The sequence below is a fragment of the Schistocerca piceifrons genome, chromosome 11 (genome assembly GCF_021461385.2).
Source record: "Schistocerca piceifrons isolate TAMUIC-IGC-003096 chromosome 11, iqSchPice1.1, whole genome shotgun sequence".
NCBI classification, from domain to species: Eukaryota; Metazoa; Arthropoda; class Insecta; order Orthoptera; family Acrididae; genus Schistocerca; species Schistocerca piceifrons.
Genome location: NC_060148.1, coordinates 88,416,649 through 88,438,072, shown reverse-complemented (window position 1 = coordinate 88,438,072; position 21,424 = coordinate 88,416,649). Strand labels below are relative to the sequence as shown.

Sequence of the window (21,424 nt, the reverse complement as noted above, 5' to 3'; positions counted from 1 at the left end):
TACATTCACATTAATATTATGAGACATCCTTTATATGATCCTTTGACAAGTATAGAAAACATATGAATTGTTAGCAAATCATACAACAGAGTATCTTGATGGTAATTACAAAACTTAATGTGCTACATAAACTTTGAATTATAGTGTTTATGAACTCCTTGAGGATTTTGCAAGATTGGTAGATAATCAGAAAAACATATAAAATGTATAATGTATGACAAGTATTACCATGTATGGCAAATAGATGTAACTGTTAGAACAAGAGGTGATCGAAACATTTTCTTCTCTACTGTACACAATGAAGCAAAATGAAAAGGTTATATTCTATCGATTCTCATTCATTTTGTGAGACGCACACTTTACAAACAAGCACAGTGCGCATTCCACATATGTGATTTGTGCAGATGCTGCTGGACTGGTTAGCTTTCTCATTCAGATTAGAAGGGCAGACACACCATCTTTTCCATGAAGTTGGTGAATCTTTCTGCACAAGCATTTTGAGAGGCTCTGGAGGCTGCAGTATCCTATCAACGGCATGCCGCGTTTCACAAAGGCAAATGTCGATTCAGTCATGTCTAATTCATTAACTAGATTGCAGCTGTTCTCTGAATAGTTCGCTTTCGCAAAATTAATTTTTTTTATTTGTATGTCTTCTTGGTTCCTTCACCATACTACCAGAGGAAAGGCAACCCTGACCAAATTAGATGCTGGACTTTTCAAATCGCGCTCTAGAGGCTGTGATGACTATCTGAAATTATTTTCCTTTCCCAAAGGAATAAGAAATGCTATCAGTATCTCGCTCTTCACCTTCACTAGGAGGCAACTCAGAGCGTAAATCGTGTTCACGCTCTCCATGTGTTATCTCACCAGCTTCACTTTCTTCCTCATTACTAAAGCTGTTTCGTTCAGTCTCAGACATTTTTACTATCAGTAAAACCTGAGTAAACTGTTTTGCCACTGTTAAACTTTCATTGCACTTGAGGTAATGAAAGAAACCAGATCTGAATCAACAATTCTTACGTAACTGGTATGCTGTGGGTCACGATGACCAATCGGGCTTTTTTCGACAATGGAATTTTGCATGTTTGTGATTTGTGAAGCTGAGAAATATTTATGGGCAGGTTCTATATTCACAAAATTTAGATCATAAAATATAAGACAGTTTATCAAAGACGAACAGCAGAAACAGCTTTTTGACCCGCAGAATTAATTCGTCTGCAACTGTTTGATGGCTACCGTCCCGAACGATCACAAAAGTCGATACAAAGTCTCTGTTGTCTTCGATACAACACGCGGATTTGTCAGCAGTGGCAAACTACCTCATATTCATAATAATGTTACGCTTGGTCCTGACGGAGCGAGCGTACTGTAGACCTGTACTGACAGATGGCCATGCAGATGGCTAGTAACGGCATAGGCTGCTTAAATATTTAAGGACGTAGCGTAAAATCTATACATGAGACCAATATGGCGCACATGTAGGTGGGCGAAACACGCTCACCCAGCGATTGGGTGTTCCTCGCCCCCCACCCCTCGAGTCCCACAAGTGTCAATCACAAAGTTATTTTGATCGGAAGTTCAAAAGATCAGGGGATGGGTAATTGTTGATTGTTGCAGACTCGCAGCTGCAGTGAATGTGCAGCATTCATCGACACGCGAAGCCGTCTTTTTCGTGGTGATATTTGTTGCAAAATCGGAGATTTTCACAGCATTCGAGAAGACACCTTTTGAAATAAAATATTCGTTATTCGAGGATGGCGGACGACAGCATTGCACGCAGCTTTCAGCGTATAATTTTTTGGGAGGAGTTTGTAAGGATCAGATGTTTTTATTTACTATTTGTGGGGTTCTGTCGTTCGATAGTTTTATTCATTTACGTATATTTGTTGACGAACAGCTTCTCTGTTCTGACCGTCTGTGCGTTTTATAAACGTTTTTGGTATTTTACGACTTTGTCCCACGAAAGCATAGTATTTGTGGCCTGGCAAATTTTTTGCAACTTGTGGATGCGTTGACATTTCGGTTAAGCCGCATAAAAAGAGCAGCGAGATCAAAATTCTTGCCTTAGCTTTTGAGTAACCTTCACATTGATTCGTGCTGTAGAACAGCAGTTATCATATACTTAAATATCTTGAGTATTATACTGACCGACGTTGCAGTTGCAATACTTGCTTTGCAGTGATTAGTAGATTTCTTAGCACAATAATTAATTTTAAAAAAATGCATGAATGCATGGGCCGCATTTTTGCACATACAGACGGCCGCATTTTTGCACATACAGACGCGTTTACATTTAATTTAAACAGAAACAACACATGTTCTTCCAAACCGGGTTTACCTAATGCGAATTTTTGTCATAATTGTCTTTTTGCTACGTTTGATATCTTAATTCGTTCTCCGTTTCATAGATTCGTCTTAGAGATCCTAATGAGGCAAAGAACCAATCCTGTCACATTACATTACATTGGACTGACAACTAAACGTCACCAAACTGATATATACTATTTGCATTTAGACTAGATAAAACGTAAATAATGACATTAGGAGCAAAATTGCTACTTTGAAAAACATTTTTACTGATCCAGTTACAGTACAAAGCTACAGTATTTTTGCTGGCTTTATATTTTCTTATAATAGTTTCCATAACCAGTAAAAACTGTAGATTGATTATGAAAATCACTCTTAACTTGCCATTCTGTTAGTGCGAATCTTCAGCTCATAAATCCTGATAATTATATAATTTTGAAGGAGTGGGTAATGATACCTATTCAAGTGGGAGTTCCATATTCATCGTTAGTGTTGTGTGTTGTTATCATGTTAAGTGCCCTTGGTATATTTACTCTGTAAACGTTTCTGTTGCCGGTGATTAATATTAGTTTCAGCTTAACTGTGAGATACGCAGTTATAAAACAAGACAAAAATAATTTTATGTGGACTTTCCTCCTTGTCAATAGTGCCAAATTGAGTTATGTACTCTGATGGGAAGATATTCAATAAACTCCCGTCCATAATTAACCAAGGAATTTTGAATTCCTAACTATTCAGAGGACATAAAAAATGTATCTCATGGACCATTTTTTTTAAATAAATTGTCAAAGTATCTAAATTCAGAGGCTGGAAAGTTCTGCTACCTACATGGCTAGTAGTAGTGATTGTGGGAAAGCTGTAAGACAAGTTTTAATGCACCATAAATATGACTCAGTATTTACAAGTGTGGGAAAATATTTACTTTGAAAAGTACCATTGTAGTCAAGGAAATATTAAGCTAGCACCAGTAGACAAACATGAGATGTATAGTAAAACTGAGGAGGCAGCAACTGTTTTTTCAAGCTAACCACTTCCTTTCTAGTTTACTCAATTAAACATAGGTGTGATTTGCATGAAGCAGTGTAGTACTATATGATTGTTAATAGAATATACAAATTAAGTTTGTATGATCTCCTTGTCTTTTGTTAATTTCATACCTTGACTCTTCCACATCCCCAGTTTCTCCTTGTTGATGGTAGCTACAGAATATAATTAATGAATGAACCAGAATACAGAACCCTAGGGTTGTAGGAAATCCAACATTGAATTAAATATTTGTTGCTTACACTGTGGTTATGTGATTTATAAATAACCTGAAAGTTATTATTATTACTCATAACACCAGTGAGTAAATTTTCTGGGAAGTGGGATAAGAAATCCAGATATTTGACAAGACATCTGCAAGGTATGCAGTTATCTACTGTACACATTATTCTTACTGCTTGCATTTGATTAATGACTTTTTTGGATCATGATCATCATCATTTAAGACTGATTATGCCTTTCAGCGTTCAGTCTAGAGCATAGTCCCCCTTATAAAATTCCTCCATGATCCCCTATTCAGTGCTAACAGTGGTGCCTCTTCTGATGTTAAACCTATTACTTCAAAATCATTCTTAACCGAATCCAGGTACCTTCTCCTCGGTCTGCCCCGACTCCTCCTACCCTCTACTGCTGAATCCATGAGTCTCTTGGGTAACCTTGCTTCTCCCATGTGTGTAACATGACCCCACCATCTAAGCCTGTTCACCCTGGCTGCTACATCTATAGAGTTCATTCCCAGTTTTTCTTTGATTTCCTCGTTGTGGACACCCTCCTGCCATTGTTCCCATCTACTAGTACCTGCAGTCATCCTAGCTACTTTCATATCAGTAACCTCAACCTTGTTGATAAGGTAACCTGAATCCACCCAGCTTTCGCTCCCATACAACAAAGTTGGTCGAAAGATTGAACGGTGCACAGATAACTTAGTCTCGGTACTGACTTCCTTCTTGCAGAAGAGAGTAGATCGTAGCTGAGCGCTCACTGCATTAGCTTTGCTGGACCTCGCTTCCAGTTCTTTCACTATGTTGCCATCCTGTGAAAATATGCATCCTGAGTACTTGAAACCGTCCACCTGTTCTAACTTTGTTCCTCCTATTTGGCACTCAAACCGTTTATATCTCTTTCCCACTGACATTACTTTCGTTTTGGAGATGCTAATCTTCATACCATAGTCCTTACATTTCTGATATAGCTCTGAAATATTACTTTGCAAACTTTTAATCGAATCTGCCATCACAACTAAGTCATCCGCATATGCGAGACTGCTTATTTTGTGTTCCCATGTCTTAATCTAACCCAGCCAGTCTATTGTTTTCAACATATGATCCATAAATAATATGAACAACAGTGGAGACAGGTTGCAGCCTTGTCTTACCCCTGAAACTACTCTGAACCGTGAACTCAATTTATCGTCAACTCTAACTGCTGCCTGACTATCCATGTAAAGACCTTTAATTGCTTGCAAAAGTTTGCCTCCTATTCCATAATCTCGTAGAACAGACAATAACTTCCTCCAAGGAACTCGGTCATATGCCTTTTCTAGATCTATAAAGCATATATACAGTTCCCTGTTCCACTCATAACACTTCTCCATTATTTGCCGTAAGCTAAAGATCTGGTCCTGACAACCTCTAAGAGGCCTAAACCCACACTGATTTCCATCCAATTGGTCCTCAACTAATACTCGCACTTTCCTTTCAACAATACCTGAGAAGATGCTGATTACTGAGATACCTCTGTAGTTGTTACAATCTTTTCTGTTTCCATGTTTAAAGATTGGGGTGATTACTGCTTTCGTCCAGTCTGATGGAACCTGTCCCGACTCCCAGGCCATTTCAGTTATCCTGTGTAGCCGTTTAAGACCTGACATTCCACTGTATTTGATGAGTTCCGACTTAATTTCATCCACCCCAGCTGCTTTATTGCACTGCCATCTATTGACCATTTTCTCCGATTCCTCAAATGTGATCCTATTTCCATCATCATTCCAATCCCATTCTACCTCGAAATCTGAAACATTGCTGATCGTATTTTCACCTACATTGAGCAACTCTTCAAAATATTCCCTCCATCTGCCCAAGGCATCCACAGGATTCACCAGCAGTTTTCCTGGCCCGTCCAAAATACTTGTCATTTCATTCTTACCTCCCTTTCGAAGACTGCTAATTACACTCCAGAATGGTTTTCCAGCAGCTTGACCCAAAGTCTCCAACCTGTTTCCAAAGTCTTCCCAAGATTTCTTCTTGGATGCTGCAATTATCTGTTTGGCTTTGTTTCTTTCTTCAACATAACTTTCTCTGTCTACCTGAGTTCTAGTATGTAGCCATTTTTGATACGCCTTCTTTTTCCTTTTACAGGCTGCCTTGACTGTGTCATTCCACAAGCTGTTTGCTTCATTCTACTTTTACACACTACTGTTCCAAGACATTCTTTAGCCACTTCTAGTACTGTGTCCCTGTACCTTGTCCATTCCTTTTGCAGTGACTGTAATTGACTACATTCATCTAACTGGTACCTTTCTGAGATTGCTGGTATGTACTTGTGCCTGATTTCCTTATCCTGAAGTTTCTCCACTCTTATCCTCCTACATATGGACCTGACCTCCTGCACTTTTTTGGATTGCTATAGAAAATCATTCCACAAGATAACATGGGTTGAAAGTACACAAAATAAGACATCATTTTTATATGCAAGTCAACTAATGCAAAATACATCTAAGTGCAGAGCATGATAACATGAGTATTTCATTTTGCGACAGCCGTCTGAGTTTGGTAAATTAGCCTTCACCAGTAAGATATCCAGTATTTAAGCTGATGGCACCAAAACCTAAAGAAATCCCATATTTAAGCAATAACTATACATTTTTCGGTTTGATTCTTTTATTTTTGCCACATCTCTAGGTCTAACATGCTGCAAAATTTATCTGTATTTATGTTGAAGAAAACCGTAAGTAGAGATCTCATTGTCACATCCCATCTACATGTATACTTTGCAAACAACTGTGAGGTGCATGGCGGAGGGTACATACCATTGTACCAGTTATTAGGGTTCTTCCCATTCCATTCATGTATGGAATGTGAGAAGAATGATTGTTTGAATGCCTCATGACCCTTATGGAAACGATACATAGGGGGTTATAGTATATTCCTAGAGTCATCATTTAAAGCCGGTTCTCGATACTTTGGTAACAGGCTTTCTAGGGATAGTTTATGTCAATCTTCAGGAGTCTGCCAGTTCAGTTCCTTCAGTATATCTGTGACACACTCCCGTGGGTCAGAAAAACCTGTGACCATTCATGTTACCCTTCTCGGTATAAGTTCAATATTCCCTGTTAGTCCTATGTGGTACGGGTCCCACACACCTGAGCAATATTGTAGAACTGGTTGCACGAGTAGTTTGTAAGTGATCTCTTTTGCAGACTGATTACATGTCCCCAGTGTTCCACCAATAAACCGAAGTCTACCACCTGCTTTACCCACGACTGAGCCTATGTAATCATTCCATTTCATATTCCAACAAAGTGTTGCACCCAGGTATTTGTATGAATTGGCCAATTGCAACAGTGACTCATTGATATTATAGTCAAAGAATATTACATTTTTTGTTTTGTGAAGTACACAATTTTATATTTGTGAACACTTAGAGCAAGTTGCCAATTTTTACACCACTTTGAAATCATATGATGTTTTTGCAGTTCTTTGAGACAGTACTTCATTATAGATAGCTGCATCTGCAAAGTCTGAGGTTTCTTTTAATATTGTCTGCAACATGAACAGCAAGGGTCTCAACACACTTCCCTGGGGGCCACGTGAAATTACTGCTACATCTGACGATGACTCTCCATCCAAGATAACACGCTCCTCTCTACCAAAAAGTCCTCAACCCAGTCACAAATTTCACTTGGTACCCCATATGATTGTACTTTTGACAATAATCGTAGGCGTGGTACTGTGTCAAATGCCTTTTGGATATTAAGAAATGCTGCACCTACCTGACTGTCATGATTCAAAGCTTTCAGAATGTCATGTAAAGAAAACTGCAAGTTGGGTTTCACATGATCAATGTTTTCGAAATCCAAGCTGGTACATATGTAGGTACATCAGGGTACATATTTATCCAGTGCATGGTGAACTACTTTTTAATTCAAAACTAACAAAAAAGAGCTATGCATTAAGAATGCTTATCAACAGTACAGTCAGTGGTGAACATTTTGTTTGTGTACATTCATTACTGAAGTACGGTATCATTTTCTGGGAAAATGTACACCACACCAAAACAGTTTTGCAGGAAACAAAAGGCTCTATAAAAAAAATAATGAAACAACCAAGCAGCAGAAAACTGTGCAAATCTTTTTTGTTAAGATCTAAAAATCTTACCCATATTTACTATTATATAAGTAGTTACACATGTCAAAAAAGTATACCAAGGAAAAGAAAACTTTTTATTCAAAACAACTTTGTCCATGACTACAGGAAAAAGTCAGTGCCATACATCCTAATCAGTGCAACACCACATTATGCCAAAAAGGTCTGTATCAAGCAGGAACAAAACTGTACAACAGATTACTCAGATATATAAAATCTCTTTGTAAACTACGTTCTTGTTAAAAAAATCCATCATCCTGCCTACTGCGAAACTGCTTTGATTCAATCTCTCAGTACCTTGTATGTGGAAACATGTAAGTCATACTTTTTATTGTAGTTTAATTTTAGTGTGGTTATCAAAATTTAAATGATGTATTAACAATTTGTAAAACCAATAGGTAAAAAGAATTTCTGTCCAATATCTTATGTGCATTATATGTACTGAGAAAGACAATAGATGGACAAATAAACATATATGTAGGAGCCTATATGTGGTTAGGCCTACTTTACATATACAGGGTGATTCAAAAAGAATACCACAACTTTAAAAAGGTGTATTTAATGAAAGAAACATAATATAACCTTCTGTTATACATCATTACAAAGAGTATTTAAAAAGGTTTTTTTTCACTCAAAAACAAGTTCAGAGATGTTCAATATGGCCCCCTCCAGACACTCGAGCAATATCAACCCGATACTCCAACTCGTTCCACACTCTCTGTAGCATATCAGGCGTAACAGTTTGGATAGCTGCTGTTATTTCTCATTTCAAATCATCAATGGTGGCTGGGAGAGGTGGCTGAAACACCATATCCTTAACATACCCCCATAAGAAAAAATCGCAGGGGGTAAGATCAGGGCTTCTTGGAGACCAGTGATGAAGTGCTCTGTCACGGGCTGCCTGGCGGCCGATCCATCGCCTCGGGTAGTTGACGTTCAGGTAGTTACGGACAGATAAGTGCCAATGTGGTGGCGCTCCATCCTGCTGAAATATGAATTGTTGTGCTTCTTGTTCGAGCTGAGGGAACAGCCAATTCTCTAACATCTCCAGATACTGTAGTCCAGTTACAGTAGCACCTTCGAAGAAAAAGGGAGCGAAAACTTTATTGGCTGAAATGGCACAGAAAACGTTCACCTTAGGCGAGTCACGTTCATACTGAGTGGTTTCCCGCGGATTCTCAGTGCCCCATATACAGACATTGTGACGGTTGACTTTCCCGTTAGTGTGGAAAGTAGCTTCATCACTAAACACAATCTTTGAAACGAAACATTCATCTGTTTCCATTTGAGCAAGGATAAAATCACAGAAATCGATTCTTTTAATCTTATCAGCTGCAGACAGTGCTTGAACCAATTTCAGACGATAAGGTTTCATAACTAACCTTTTTCGTAGGACTCTCCATACAGTTGATTGTGGAATTTGCAGCTCTCTGCTAGCTCTGCGAGTTGATTTTCCTGGGCTGCGAACAAATGCTTGCTGGATGCGTGCTACATTTTCATCACTCGTTCTCGGCCGTCCAGAACTTTTCCCTTTGCACAAACACCCATTCTCTGTAAACTGTTTATACCAACGTTTAATACACCACCTATCAGGAGGTTTAACACCATACTTCGTTCAAAATGCACGCTGAACAACTGTCGTCGATTCACTTCTGCCGTACTCAATAACACAAAAAGCCTTCTGTTGAGCGGTCGCCATCTTAGCATCAACTGACGCTGACGCCTAGTCAACAGCGCCTCAAGCGAACAAATGTACAACTAAATGAAATTTTATAGCTCCCTTAATTCGCCGACAGATAGTGCTTAGCTGTGCCTTTTGTCGTTGCAGAGTTTTAAATTCCTAAAGTTGTGGTATTCTTTTTGAATCACCCTGTATTTGAGTATTACTAAATGGTTAGAACAATCTTTGATTCAATGTACGGTTTCAGTGCCTGCAACTTGAGGCAACACCATAAGTGAAGAATGCATTGTTTGAACATTTTAGTCAATCATTTAATTGAGAGTAATAATGTGGGACCAATATCATGACTGCTTATTTCATGCTGACAGGATTTTCAGTCCATATTATGTTATAAATGTGTTGGTGATTCGCAAATTGTTTTGAGAAGTCCCTTCTTTACATTAACTATGCTTTGAATTTGTTGTATGCGACATTCTGTGAATCCTAGTATTGAAGGACTACTTTCAAAGATATGAAATATGACAAGATTTTCAGTTTATTTCCATTACAAATTTGGTGGTTTCATCTGTTCTGGTCAATAAAATCCAGTCATCTCTTCTGTGGTCTTCCACAGTCTTGTCCCTGTAGGTTTCTAGTCAAGAATTTGTTTTGGGAGTCTATTTTGATGCAGTCCGTATACACATTCCTACCATCTGTTTCTATCTAGATCAACTTTTTGGTGCACTGAATCAGCTAGCAATTCATTTCTAATGTATTCATTTCTGAAGTGACCTCCTTTGGTGCACTCTTTAACACTACAGAAAAATCTCATTTACATAGCCTGGGTCCTGCTCATATTCTTTTGTGTGGGAACCAATGTTTCAGATCCATAGAGCATAGTAGGAACTGCCATGACTTTCTGGATCTTCAACTGTGGCTCTTTCTTGGTTTGTTTTAAAGCCTATTTACAATTGTTCCATAGACTGTTAAATTTTAGGATCTTGTTATCAATTTCATTGTTGAAATTTCTTCGTGTGTCACAGCTGCAATACTGAAAGTGGGCTATCTGTTACACTGTCATTAATTATAATAATTTTAGATCTTATAGGTAATTATTTTTGCTTTTAGTATCGTTAGCTGCATTAACTGTGGATCACAGTTGCAAACTCTCATTACAATACAAAACATGTCAGTTTTACAATTGCAGTAAACATTCAAAAATATGAAACATGCTGAACATTTATTCTGTTTTCATGACTCCATGAACGAGTTTTCTGGGGGGTGTGGGGAGTGGAGGAAGTAAGCTTTGCATATCAGAGCCAGGCATGGCTCCAGAATTCAGCTCTAGAGGAGAGGGTTGCAATTACTTACGTCTTCCCCCCACCCGCCCAACAAAATAATGTGGTTTACCATCACTCCCACATTTGACATGTCACAGATGCCTAGGATTTTAATAATAACAGTAACAAAATACTGGAGTGAGAGATGAAAAAATTGAATTTGAGATGTATGTGATACAACATGTGTCCAGTACATATAAAAGATTCACTAAATAATGAATACACAAAGTTTTGAAGTTTTGTTTGTTCAGTCTCACATTTCAACGTAAGACCGACGAGAGGAATGGAGGATGTCTCATTGATACTTAATTTCTCTCGAAGTATCTTTTTGCATATGTGGCTTAACTGTCTCAGTTCTAATCTGCTCATGAAGCTGTTCTAGAGTTGTCACTTTGGTACAGTACAACCTGTCTAACATACCCCCACAGGAAGATATCCAGGAGAGTAATTTTAAATACTGCAGGTTTAGGTTTATCATTGAGTTTTACCTCATGTAAGAGTTGCACTTTGTATGCATAAAGCTTTAGGCTGTTGTTTAGTACATTGTGGATAGATGATTTTGGGACAAGGAGCACATGTAGTATCATACAGATGTCTTAGGACTTCTTGCAAACGTACCTGAAGTGTGATTAATAGCCGCCACCACTGTTACTGACACTCCACCACCATGCCTCTTAGCAACAGATCCTATCTCTAGACACACTTCTTTCCAGGCCTTGATTCTCTTGGCATCAAGTGAGCTTATGTGGTACTTAGCAGAGAAATATCGTTGAAATGCAACAATGAACCCTAGTTTGCATAGCACCACTTGGCTTGTGCTGTTCAGTATTCGTATGTTTGAAAAACTTTCAGTTTCTTCATTTTTCAGTTCCTAAAATAAAAAATGAATAAAAGTAAAAATGAGCTTGATACAACATTATAAATAATAAAATTCCACAGCTAATCTACCAACTAGCATCTGACAAAATTGCATGGGTTGTTTATTGTTCTTCCTCAGAAACACTGTGTATAAAATGTTTTAATACAATCATAATAATTTGTTTACGTCAGTGGTTGATATAGTGGAACCCCCCCCCCCTCCCCCTCGCCACAACAAGGACATATGCCTGACCAAAGACGAACATGTACACAACCTGGGAGAGACAAACTAAACTTTCCTCTTGCAGTGATGGCTTACACATATGCTTAATGGTTTGGAAATGTAACTCATAGGTGCTTATTTTTGGCAGTTGGTGGAAACACTTCATTTGTGGCACAAAATTGGCCAAGTTTTATATATGTCAATGTATCTGGTACTAGGCCATGTTTCACCTGCGTAAACATTTGACATGTATACTGAACACATCTCGACATCCCCTTCTTTGCGTCCACCACTTGCTTCCTCCGTCTCTCTGTCCACTTCGTTGTGTCACCTCTGTGTGTCCATCTTGTCCTCGCCACTCTGTCTCTCCTTCTCCCCACTCTTATTTGTCCAGCTCCTCCACGTCCTTTCTCTGACTATTTTCTTGCTCCCCTTCCTCTATCTCTATCCTTCTCCCACCTCTTTCTTTTCCACTTGTTCCCCTACCCCTCATACCTCTACTACTGAGTGAGGTGGCACAGTGGTTAGCCCACTGGACTTGCATTTGGGAGGTTGATGGTTCAAACCCATATCTAGCTACTCTGATTTAGGTTTTCCGTGATTTCCCTAAATCGCCTCAGGTAAATGCCGGGATGGATCCTTTGAAAGAGGCATGGCCGACAACCTTCCCCATCCTTCCCTGATCCAATGAGACTGATGACGTCGGTGTTTGGTCCCCTTCCACAAATCAACCAACCAACCTCCATGTACATCTTGCATCACCCCAACTCCTCCCCTTTCTCTGTTTATCTCTTCTGCCTACCTCTCTCTATTCCCCTTCTTGCCACCTTCTCCCTCTGTGCATGCCGTGCTACCAACCTCTCTGTATTCCATTTCAGTAATAACAGTCCGGAAGGTCCTTAAAGTAGTTTGTTTACATATTTGCAATTGGCCTTCCTGTTAATAACAGTAACTACATTTCTCTCAGACAGGAGAATGCTTTGCAATTTTGTTGCAAGGCTTATAGTGTAATTTAATTCAGTTTTTAAGTTACAGATAATACCTGATTTAAAGTACTCTGTTGAGTCAGAATCTTATGATCACTGTCTTTGTGAGGTTGTATGCTGTCTGGTGCCACCAAGGGCGCTGGACACGGTAAGAGAAGTATACAAGTGGAGCAGAGATGAATGGGGACTCATTCTAGTGAGGATAAGTGGGAAAATATGGAAATATGCAGACTTAAGCGACTTTGACGAAAGCGAGATGGTTGTCAGAATGCCTGGGAGGGACCACCTCAGAAACAGCGAAGCTAGTCAGCTGTTCACATGCTACTGTTGTGAGCATTTACAGAAAGTGGTTGAAGAATGCTGAAACCACGAGCAGGTGACGAGAAGCTGAATTTCCGTACCTCATCACAGAACCTAGGGATTGGAAGCTTGCCACCCTCTCTAAAGCAGGACAGCCAGTGATCCGTAGCAAATTTGATGACAGAGCACAGTACTGGAGCAGGCACAAGTTCAGTGCGTAGCCTTAAATGTTTGTTCCGCAGCAGAGCCCCCTATGTCTCTGTGCAATAGCAGTGGAAATACTATCGAAGACAGTGCTGCCAAAGCAGAGTTACTAAGCACAGCCTTCCAAAATGCCTTCGCAAAAGAAGACAAAGTACATAGTCCAGAATTCGAATCAAGAACAGCTGCCAACATGAGTAACGTAGAAGCAAATATCCTCAGAGTAGTGAAGCAACTTAAGACACTTAATAAAATCAAGTCTTCTGGTCCAGACTGTGTACGAGTTAGGTTCCTTTCAGACTATGCTGATGCATTAGCTCCATACTCAACAATCATATACAACCGTTCGCTCGACGAAAGATCTGTACCCAAAGACTGGAAGGTTGCACAGGTCACACCAATATTCAAGAAAGGTAGCAGGAGTAATCCACTAAATTACAGGCCTATATCATTAACGTCGGTATGCAGCAGGATTTTGGAACATATATTGTGTTCGAACATTATGAATTACCTTGAAGAAAATGGTGTATTGACACACAGTCAGCATGGATTTAGGAAACATTGTTCTTGTGAAACACAACTAGCTCTTTATTCGCATGAAGTGTTGAGTGCTATTGACAAGGGATTTAGATTGATTCTGTATTCCTGGATTTCCAAAAGGCTTTTGACACTGTACCACACAAGTGGCTTGTAGTGCAATTGCGTGCTTATGAAATATTGTCTCAGTTATGTGACTGGATTTGTGATTTCTTGTCAGAGAGGTCACAGTTCGTAGTAATTGACGGAAAGTTGTTGAGTAAGACAAAAGTGATTTCTGGCATTCGCCAAGGTAGTATTACAGGCCCTTTGCTGTTTCTTATCTATGTAAACGATTTGGGAGACAATCTGAGCAGCTGTCTTAGATCGTTTGCAGATGATGCTGTCGTTTATCGACTAGTAAAGTCATCAGAATATCAAAACAAATTGCAAAATGATTTAGAAAAGATATCTGAATGGTGCAAAAATTGGCAGTTGACCCTAAATAACAAAAAGTGTGAGGTCATCCACACGGTTGCTAAAAGGAACCCATTAAACTTTGGTTACATAATAAATCAGTCAAATCTAAAGGCCATAAATTGAACTAAGTACTTAGGAATTACAGTTTTGAACAACTTAAATTGGAAAGAACACACAAAAAATGTTGTGGGGAAGGCGAACCAAAGACTGCGTTTTATTGGCAGCACACTTAGAAAATGTAACAGACCTACCAAGGAGACTGCCTACACTACGCTTGTCCGTCCTCTTTTAGAATACTGCTGCGTGGTGTGGGATCCTTACCAGATAGGATTGACAGAGTATATCAAAAAAGTTCAAAGAAGGGCAGCACGTTTTGTATTATCGCGAAATATGGGAGAGAGTGTCACTGTAATGATACAGGATTTGGGCTGAACATCATTAAAACAAAGGCGTTTTCATTACGATGGAATCTTCTCACAAAATTCCAATCACCAACTTTCTCTTCCAAATGCAAAAATATTTTGTTGACACCGACCTGCGTAGTGCGAAATGATCACAACGATAAAATAAGGGAAATCAGAGCTCGTACGGAAAGATATAGGTGTTCGTTCTTTCTGCGTGTTATACGAGATTTGAATAATAGAGAATTGTGAAAGTGGTTCGATGAACCCTGTGCCAGGTGCATAATGTGATTTGCAGAGTAACCATGCAGATGTGCGTGTTTCCATGCTGACCCAATGACAGTGTCAATTATGACTACAGTGGACACAGGATCAGCGAGGTTGGGCTGTGGACCAATGGAACTGTGTTGCCCGGTCTGATGAATCACGTTTATTGTTAAACCGTGTCGATGGTTGTGTCCAGGTACGCTTTCATCCTGATGGACGGCTGCTCGAAACGAGCAGCGTGCCACAGACACAAGCCAGTGGGAGGAGTGTTATGTTATGGTAGACATTCACCCGGGCTTCCGCAGCACCTGCAGTAGTAATCAAAAGCATCGTGAGAGCTATGGACTGTGTGAACATTATTAGGGGCCACCTGTAACCCCATATGTTTGATGTGTTCCCTAACAGCGATGGCATCTTCCAGCAGGATAACGGTGTGTGATGAGCCCAGAATTGTGCTGCAGTGGTTTGAGGAGCGTGATAGTGAACTCACGTTGATGTCTCGGCTGTCATATTCGCCTTATCCGAATCTCATGAAACCCAACTGGGACGCTACCGGCCTCCAGCTCCACGCTCACAAACTGACAGCCCGTAAATTATGGGGAGAGAGAGAGAGAGAGAGAGAGAGAGAGAGGGAGAGGTGTGTGTGCTGCATTGGCATCTGGTGCCACATACCTCTGGAACCCTATCAATTACCTGTCGAATCTGTGGCACACAAAATCACTGTGTGTCACAGACAATGATCGTAACCGTATTTTAGTGATTTTAAGTAAATAACACGGTTTAAAATACTTACTTACTCCTTCATGCTACAGCCCTTGTAGGGCCTTGGCCTCCTGGACAATCTCTGCTCACTCTTCTCTGCTGGCTCTCCACCCTTCTCAAATCCTCCTCCATTTTATCTAGCCCTCTGGTCCTCGGTCTGCCCCTTATGCGACGCCCACCAAGTTTTCCTTTGAAACCTTTCTTGACTGTGCTGTTCTGCACCATTCTTTCTACATGTCCCAATCAACATAGTCTATTACTCTTTATTTCTGTCACAGTATCTGGTTTGGTGTACAAATCTCTGATTTCCTTATGATTTCTGATTATCCAAAAACCCATTCACTGGCCCATAGATTTTCTTAAGTATCTTCCTTTCCCATTTCAGCAACAGCTCCTCATAATTTTGTGTCGTAGTCCAGGTCTCCGAACTATACGTCACCACAGGTCTAACTACTGTATGATACATAGTCATCTTCAGATCACTACTAAGGCTTCTTGCTTTAAACACTTTAACCAGTGCAAAGTAGCTCCTGTTACCAGCTGCAATCCTCGCATGTATTTCTTCTCTCATATCATTGTTCTCAGTCACCAGTGACCCGAGATATTTAAAGCTCTCACAGCATTCATATTCTTCTCCGTTCAAAGTCGTGCCTCTTTCTCCTTCACTATATCTTTTCCTAGATGTTAACATATATTTGGTCATTGATTAATAGTCAGCCCCATCTCCGCACCATATCTTCCTACTTTTTCAAGCACAGTTTCAAGTGTTCTTACCAATTACAGTGTCTACCTGAGGCATAAGGAATACTTTCTACCGGTTTATTTTATCATAACAGTTCTCAAAGTGTAGTATTACCTATATTATGCATATTTGGCTATGCTTACCTTTACAGTTGACACGTTATTAGCTTTTCAACTAATCAAATGTGTGAGAGAATCTGACAGTAATAAATTTTAAAGATGCAGAGAAGCTCCTAGCTGTTATTTTTCAACCAGAGAAGATGGACAAAATGGTCGATTAGCACAATGCCTGTGTTATGAACGATTTCCGGGTCAATTTTTGCAAGATTGGAATGACGGCTTAAGGGAACTAGCACCTTCAGGGCTAACAGAGCCGATTGTGGTCATCACCAGACGCGACGCACTGTTTACCTGGAAGAGGATGTCTTCTGACTAGTCGACGAGTATGCGAAACATCGCAGGCTATGTGGATGTATCCCAGTGCAGCATCTGGAGATTTCTCCACAAACAGCAACTTTCCCTGTACCACCTCCAGAGGTTGTACTCCTTGAATCAACCTGATTTTGAACCACGTGCAGATTACTGCATGTGGTTCCTACACTGCAGTGTTGACATTCCAGACTTTCCTCAGATCATTCTTTTCACAAAAGAAGATCTGCTCAACCATCATAACAGCCTCATTTGGGATGAGGAAAATCCTTGTGCCATGCATCCCAGTGGATTTCAACATTGTTTCGGTATTAGTGTGTGGGCTGGTGTTATGCACGGTCATCCGACTGGCCCGTGTATTCTACCACACTGTGTAACAGGTCACAGCTAAGTGGTCTTCCTGCGAGACATACAGGTGCAGCATTTGCAGCAGCTTCATGAAACATTCAGGGAGAGGTGGATAGGTCATGGTGAACCAATTCATTGGCCGTACAATCTCCCAATTTAATGCCTCTTTTTTTTTTTTTTTTTTTTTTTTTTTTTTTTTTTTTTTTTTTTTTTTGGGAGCTACATGAAGAGTATTGTTTACGAGACTCCTGTGGAGTCACAGGATCTGTCTGCCTGCATAATGGCTGCAGCAGAGGTAATTCTGGACACTCAAGAACTTTTATACTGTGTGCATGTGAACATTGTTTGTAGATAGGGACCTTTGCGCAAAGAAACTGCCACTTTGAGTAAATATACTAGTTCGCACTGGGACAAATTGGTTGATGCGTGTGCTGGATATTGTTGGATGTTGTTTCTAAGTTATTTATCTTCCAAATGGCAAATTTCTAGACATGGGTTTACTACCAGATATTGCTGTTTTTCGTGCCCTCTAGAACTGTATAATAGGCATTGTGAATCACCCTGTCGATATCTGCATAGCAAACATGTTTTTTATTTGTGATTTTAGGTTTTCCTGGTGTAGGCAAATCTTGAATAGTTTTTCGTTATTCAGCCAGGTGGTGTAGTCAAAAAGAAACAATATTTTGGCAAGTCGATTTCTTGCCACCTTCAGGCTCAACCTTCTTTCTATTTGATGGAAATTATTACACACAGATTGAGTAGTGATGGGCTACTCACTTTCACCAGTGGTGGTCAGTACGTTTATGGAGGCACTTAGAGAAGAAGTCCTGAATTTGGTTGTCTTCAAGTTCTCATGCTTTTTTCGATATATAGACAAAACGTTCGTAACTGGCCCCACAGGTGACATCACCTGCAAGACTTCCTGCAACACTTGAATTTTCTGAACCAGGACATCAAATTCATGACAGAGAGAGAGGAGAACCGTCAACACACAGATGTGGAAAACCATTTAAAAACCACATCCAGGCTATCCCACACACCATCCCCCGTAGTTAGCAACTGCACATCTCTATTTGGCCCTCCTGCAATTGGCAGAAGTCAGCTGACTTTGTGCCACTACGGAAAGTTTACTTTCGTTGACAACCTTAGCTACGCTTTGTGCTGTGACAGTAAGTAGCCATTGTGAATACAGTGTTTATCTACATGCACTGTTGTGTATAGTGATTGTTAATTCTATTTACAAAAATGAGTGAAGAAGCTGTATCTGGTCTTTCTAATGAATCACCGTAAACTTCCATGTCACTTCTGTGGCACATTAATCCATCACATGTTTGTTTCTTTTATGCGCTATAAGCTGTACACTGGCTGCTCTGGGAAAAGGAGGCGGGGCTTGTCTCGGCAGCCAATGTGCTACGAGCTGATTGCAAGCTTCCACTCACCGCATCCTACATGCAGGGGCCAAGTAAAAGTGTGCGATCAGTAATCCACGAGGCAGATTCAGTCTGGGTGCTATACCCCTCCCTGTGCTCTGGAAGCAGTCACTTTAATGAGCTCAGCTGTCTGAGTGGGTTGCAATTAGTCTTAACATTATCTTTGCAGCCTGAATGGTAACAATATATAGGGGCTTGTAGTATATTCCTAGATTCACCTTTTAAGCATATTTTGAAACATTGTAGGTGATCTTGACCTTATATGTCTATCTTTGAGCATCTGCCAGTGAAGTTTTTCAGAATCTCCGTGACACTCCACCAAGTGTCAAAAGAAACTGTGATCATTCAATTTGCCCGTCTCTGTATACATTGAATATTGCCAGCAGTACTGTTTGGTATAAATCCCACACACTTGAACAATATATTATGATTGGTTGCCCGAATGTTTTGTTAATAATCTCCTTTGTAGGGTGACCTCAGCTTCCTCCTATCCTAAAAATGATTTTATAGTGGCTGAAAACAGAGACAAGTCTGGAAATTACTCTGGAAAACTGTGGTGGCTTGCTGACTGGCTGAGAGCATCGGCAACGAGTCGTTAGAGAATGACAGGTGGGTGACAAGAGAATGCCCAGCAGTGGAGATGAGACGGTGGAAAGACAAGTCCAAAGGTCAAACCGAGATAGAGTAATAAGATGTAGCGAATTCAGAACCAAGCCAATGATATGTACACTGATGAGCCAGAGCTTAATAGCTTGTTTGTCCATCTTTGGAATGAAATATATCACTGAGCCTGCTTATTAGGGAAGTTTGTTGGTAGATTTGTCAAGGTATGTGGCATTAGATGTCTAAGCACAGGTCATGTGATTCACTCAAATAAGGGACCACTGATTTGCATAAGCAGTAATGGCATCCTGTAGCGACCCAGATGGGTCTCATAGGATTTACATCAAGGGAAGTTGGTTGCCTAGACAGCAACGTGAGTTCACTATAATGCTCCTCAGACCACTGTAGCGTGGTTCTGGCTCCAAGACAGAGACAGTTGTACTGCTGAAAGATGACATCGCCACCAGGGAAGACATCAAGTATGAAGGGACGCAGGTGGTTCGCAGCTCTCAGTGTGTCTCAATTACTACCACAGATCCCATGCAGGTGCAGGAGAATGTCACCTGTAGCATAATACTGCTCCCACCAGCCTGCACCTGTGTTGCGTTGCACGTTTTGAGCTGCCATTCACTTCAGTGATGGCGTTTATGGAGACGACCGTCGACCTAGCATACCAAAAATGTGATTCACCTGAAGAGCTGAAATGTGCCCATTGATCTATGGTTGAATCCCAATGGTCCTGTCCCCACTGCAATCGTAACTGCGATGTCGTTGGGTCAACTTGTGAAGACGAAGGGCTGGTGTGCCGAGGAGCTCCACGTTCCACAATGTAAGGTGAACGGTGTGCTCTGAAACACTTGTGCATGCATGAGTATTGTGATCTTTTGGCAGAGATGTGACGGATCACCATCTATCGTACTTTAAAAGAGCTGACAAGCCTCCAAACCCCACATTCTGTGAAGAGTCATCAATGTCCAACATTTAGCACCTAGTGGTAGTTTCATTGTCCTTCTGCCACTTTCCGTAGATGTTCTAGACAGTAGCACGGGAACATTTGATCAGCTTCACCATTTTCGAGATATTTGTTCACACGCTCTGCGTAGTAATAATTTGCCCTTTGTCAAAGTAGCTTATCTCAATGGATTTTACCATTTGCACACCATATCTTCGTTAGCGTGGTCCCCCATCTGTGTATGGCCGGTATTACACTATCAAATTTCTTTGTCAAAGATATGATCAAAGATGTGATCAAATATTCCGTCAAATATATTTGACAAAGATCTTTGACGTAGTGCTAGAAGGGGTATTACACTGTCATCAAATTTTTCGTCGAAGTTCAAGATGGCTGACAACAACTTGTTATTAACCGCAGCAGTTGCATGTACCGCAATTGCATTGTGTGCACATGAGGAAAAGAAGTGGGGGAAAAAAAGGAACCATACATACGAGGTTGACAGTCTTAAATTCCTGGGATTACAACTTGATAATAAATTCAATTGGGAGGAGCACACCACAGAACTGCAGAAAGGCCTTAACAAATCTGTATTTGCAATCCGAGTGTTAGCATACATGTGCAACATAAAAATGAAAAAGTTTGCATACTTTGCTACTTTCATTCCATAATGTCATATGGTATAATATTTTGGGGTAACTCTTCAAGTCAAACAAAAGTTTTCAGAGTCCAAAAGCGTGTAATACGTATTATTTGTGGAGTAAATACACGGACGTCCTGCAGAAACCTCTTCAAAGACCTGGGCATAGTAACTACTGCCTCTCAGTATATTTACTCCTTAATGAAATTCGTCCTAAATAATATAGCCCTTTCTCCAACAAACAACTCAGTTCATACATACAATACCAGGAACAAAAATGATCTGCACAAGGACTTAAAAGCACTTACTTCAGTTCAAAAAGGGGTCCACTACTCAGGAACACTCATCTTCAATAATTTGCCAGCAAACATAAAAAATTTAGTTACAAATAAAGATCAGTTTAAAAGGAGCCTGAAAGACTTACTAGTGGCCAACTCCTACTCCATTGACGAAATTTTTAATAGAAACAAATGATGTATTGTATTTATTCATACTATTAGTATTGTTATTTTAGCTTAAAAAAAAAAAAAATTGACATGTTCCACATTCACGAGGATCTCCTCAGCACGGAT

General features: G+C 40.1%; 1 protein-coding gene across 1 annotated transcript in view; it reads left to right on the top strand.

The window, feature by feature from the left end:
• Positions 1-1,570: 1,570 nt before the first annotated feature.
• Positions 1,571-21,424, top strand: part of LOC124719733 (zinc finger protein 32-like) — a 74,983-nt gene continuing 55,129 nt past the window's right edge. The window contains exon 1 of the mRNA XM_047244935.1: positions 1,571-1,811. Coding sequence (XP_047100891.1) covers positions 1,755-1,811 — 57 coding nt within the window. The 5' untranslated portion in view covers positions 1,571-1,754. The remainder of the gene's footprint in view (positions 1,812-21,424) is intronic.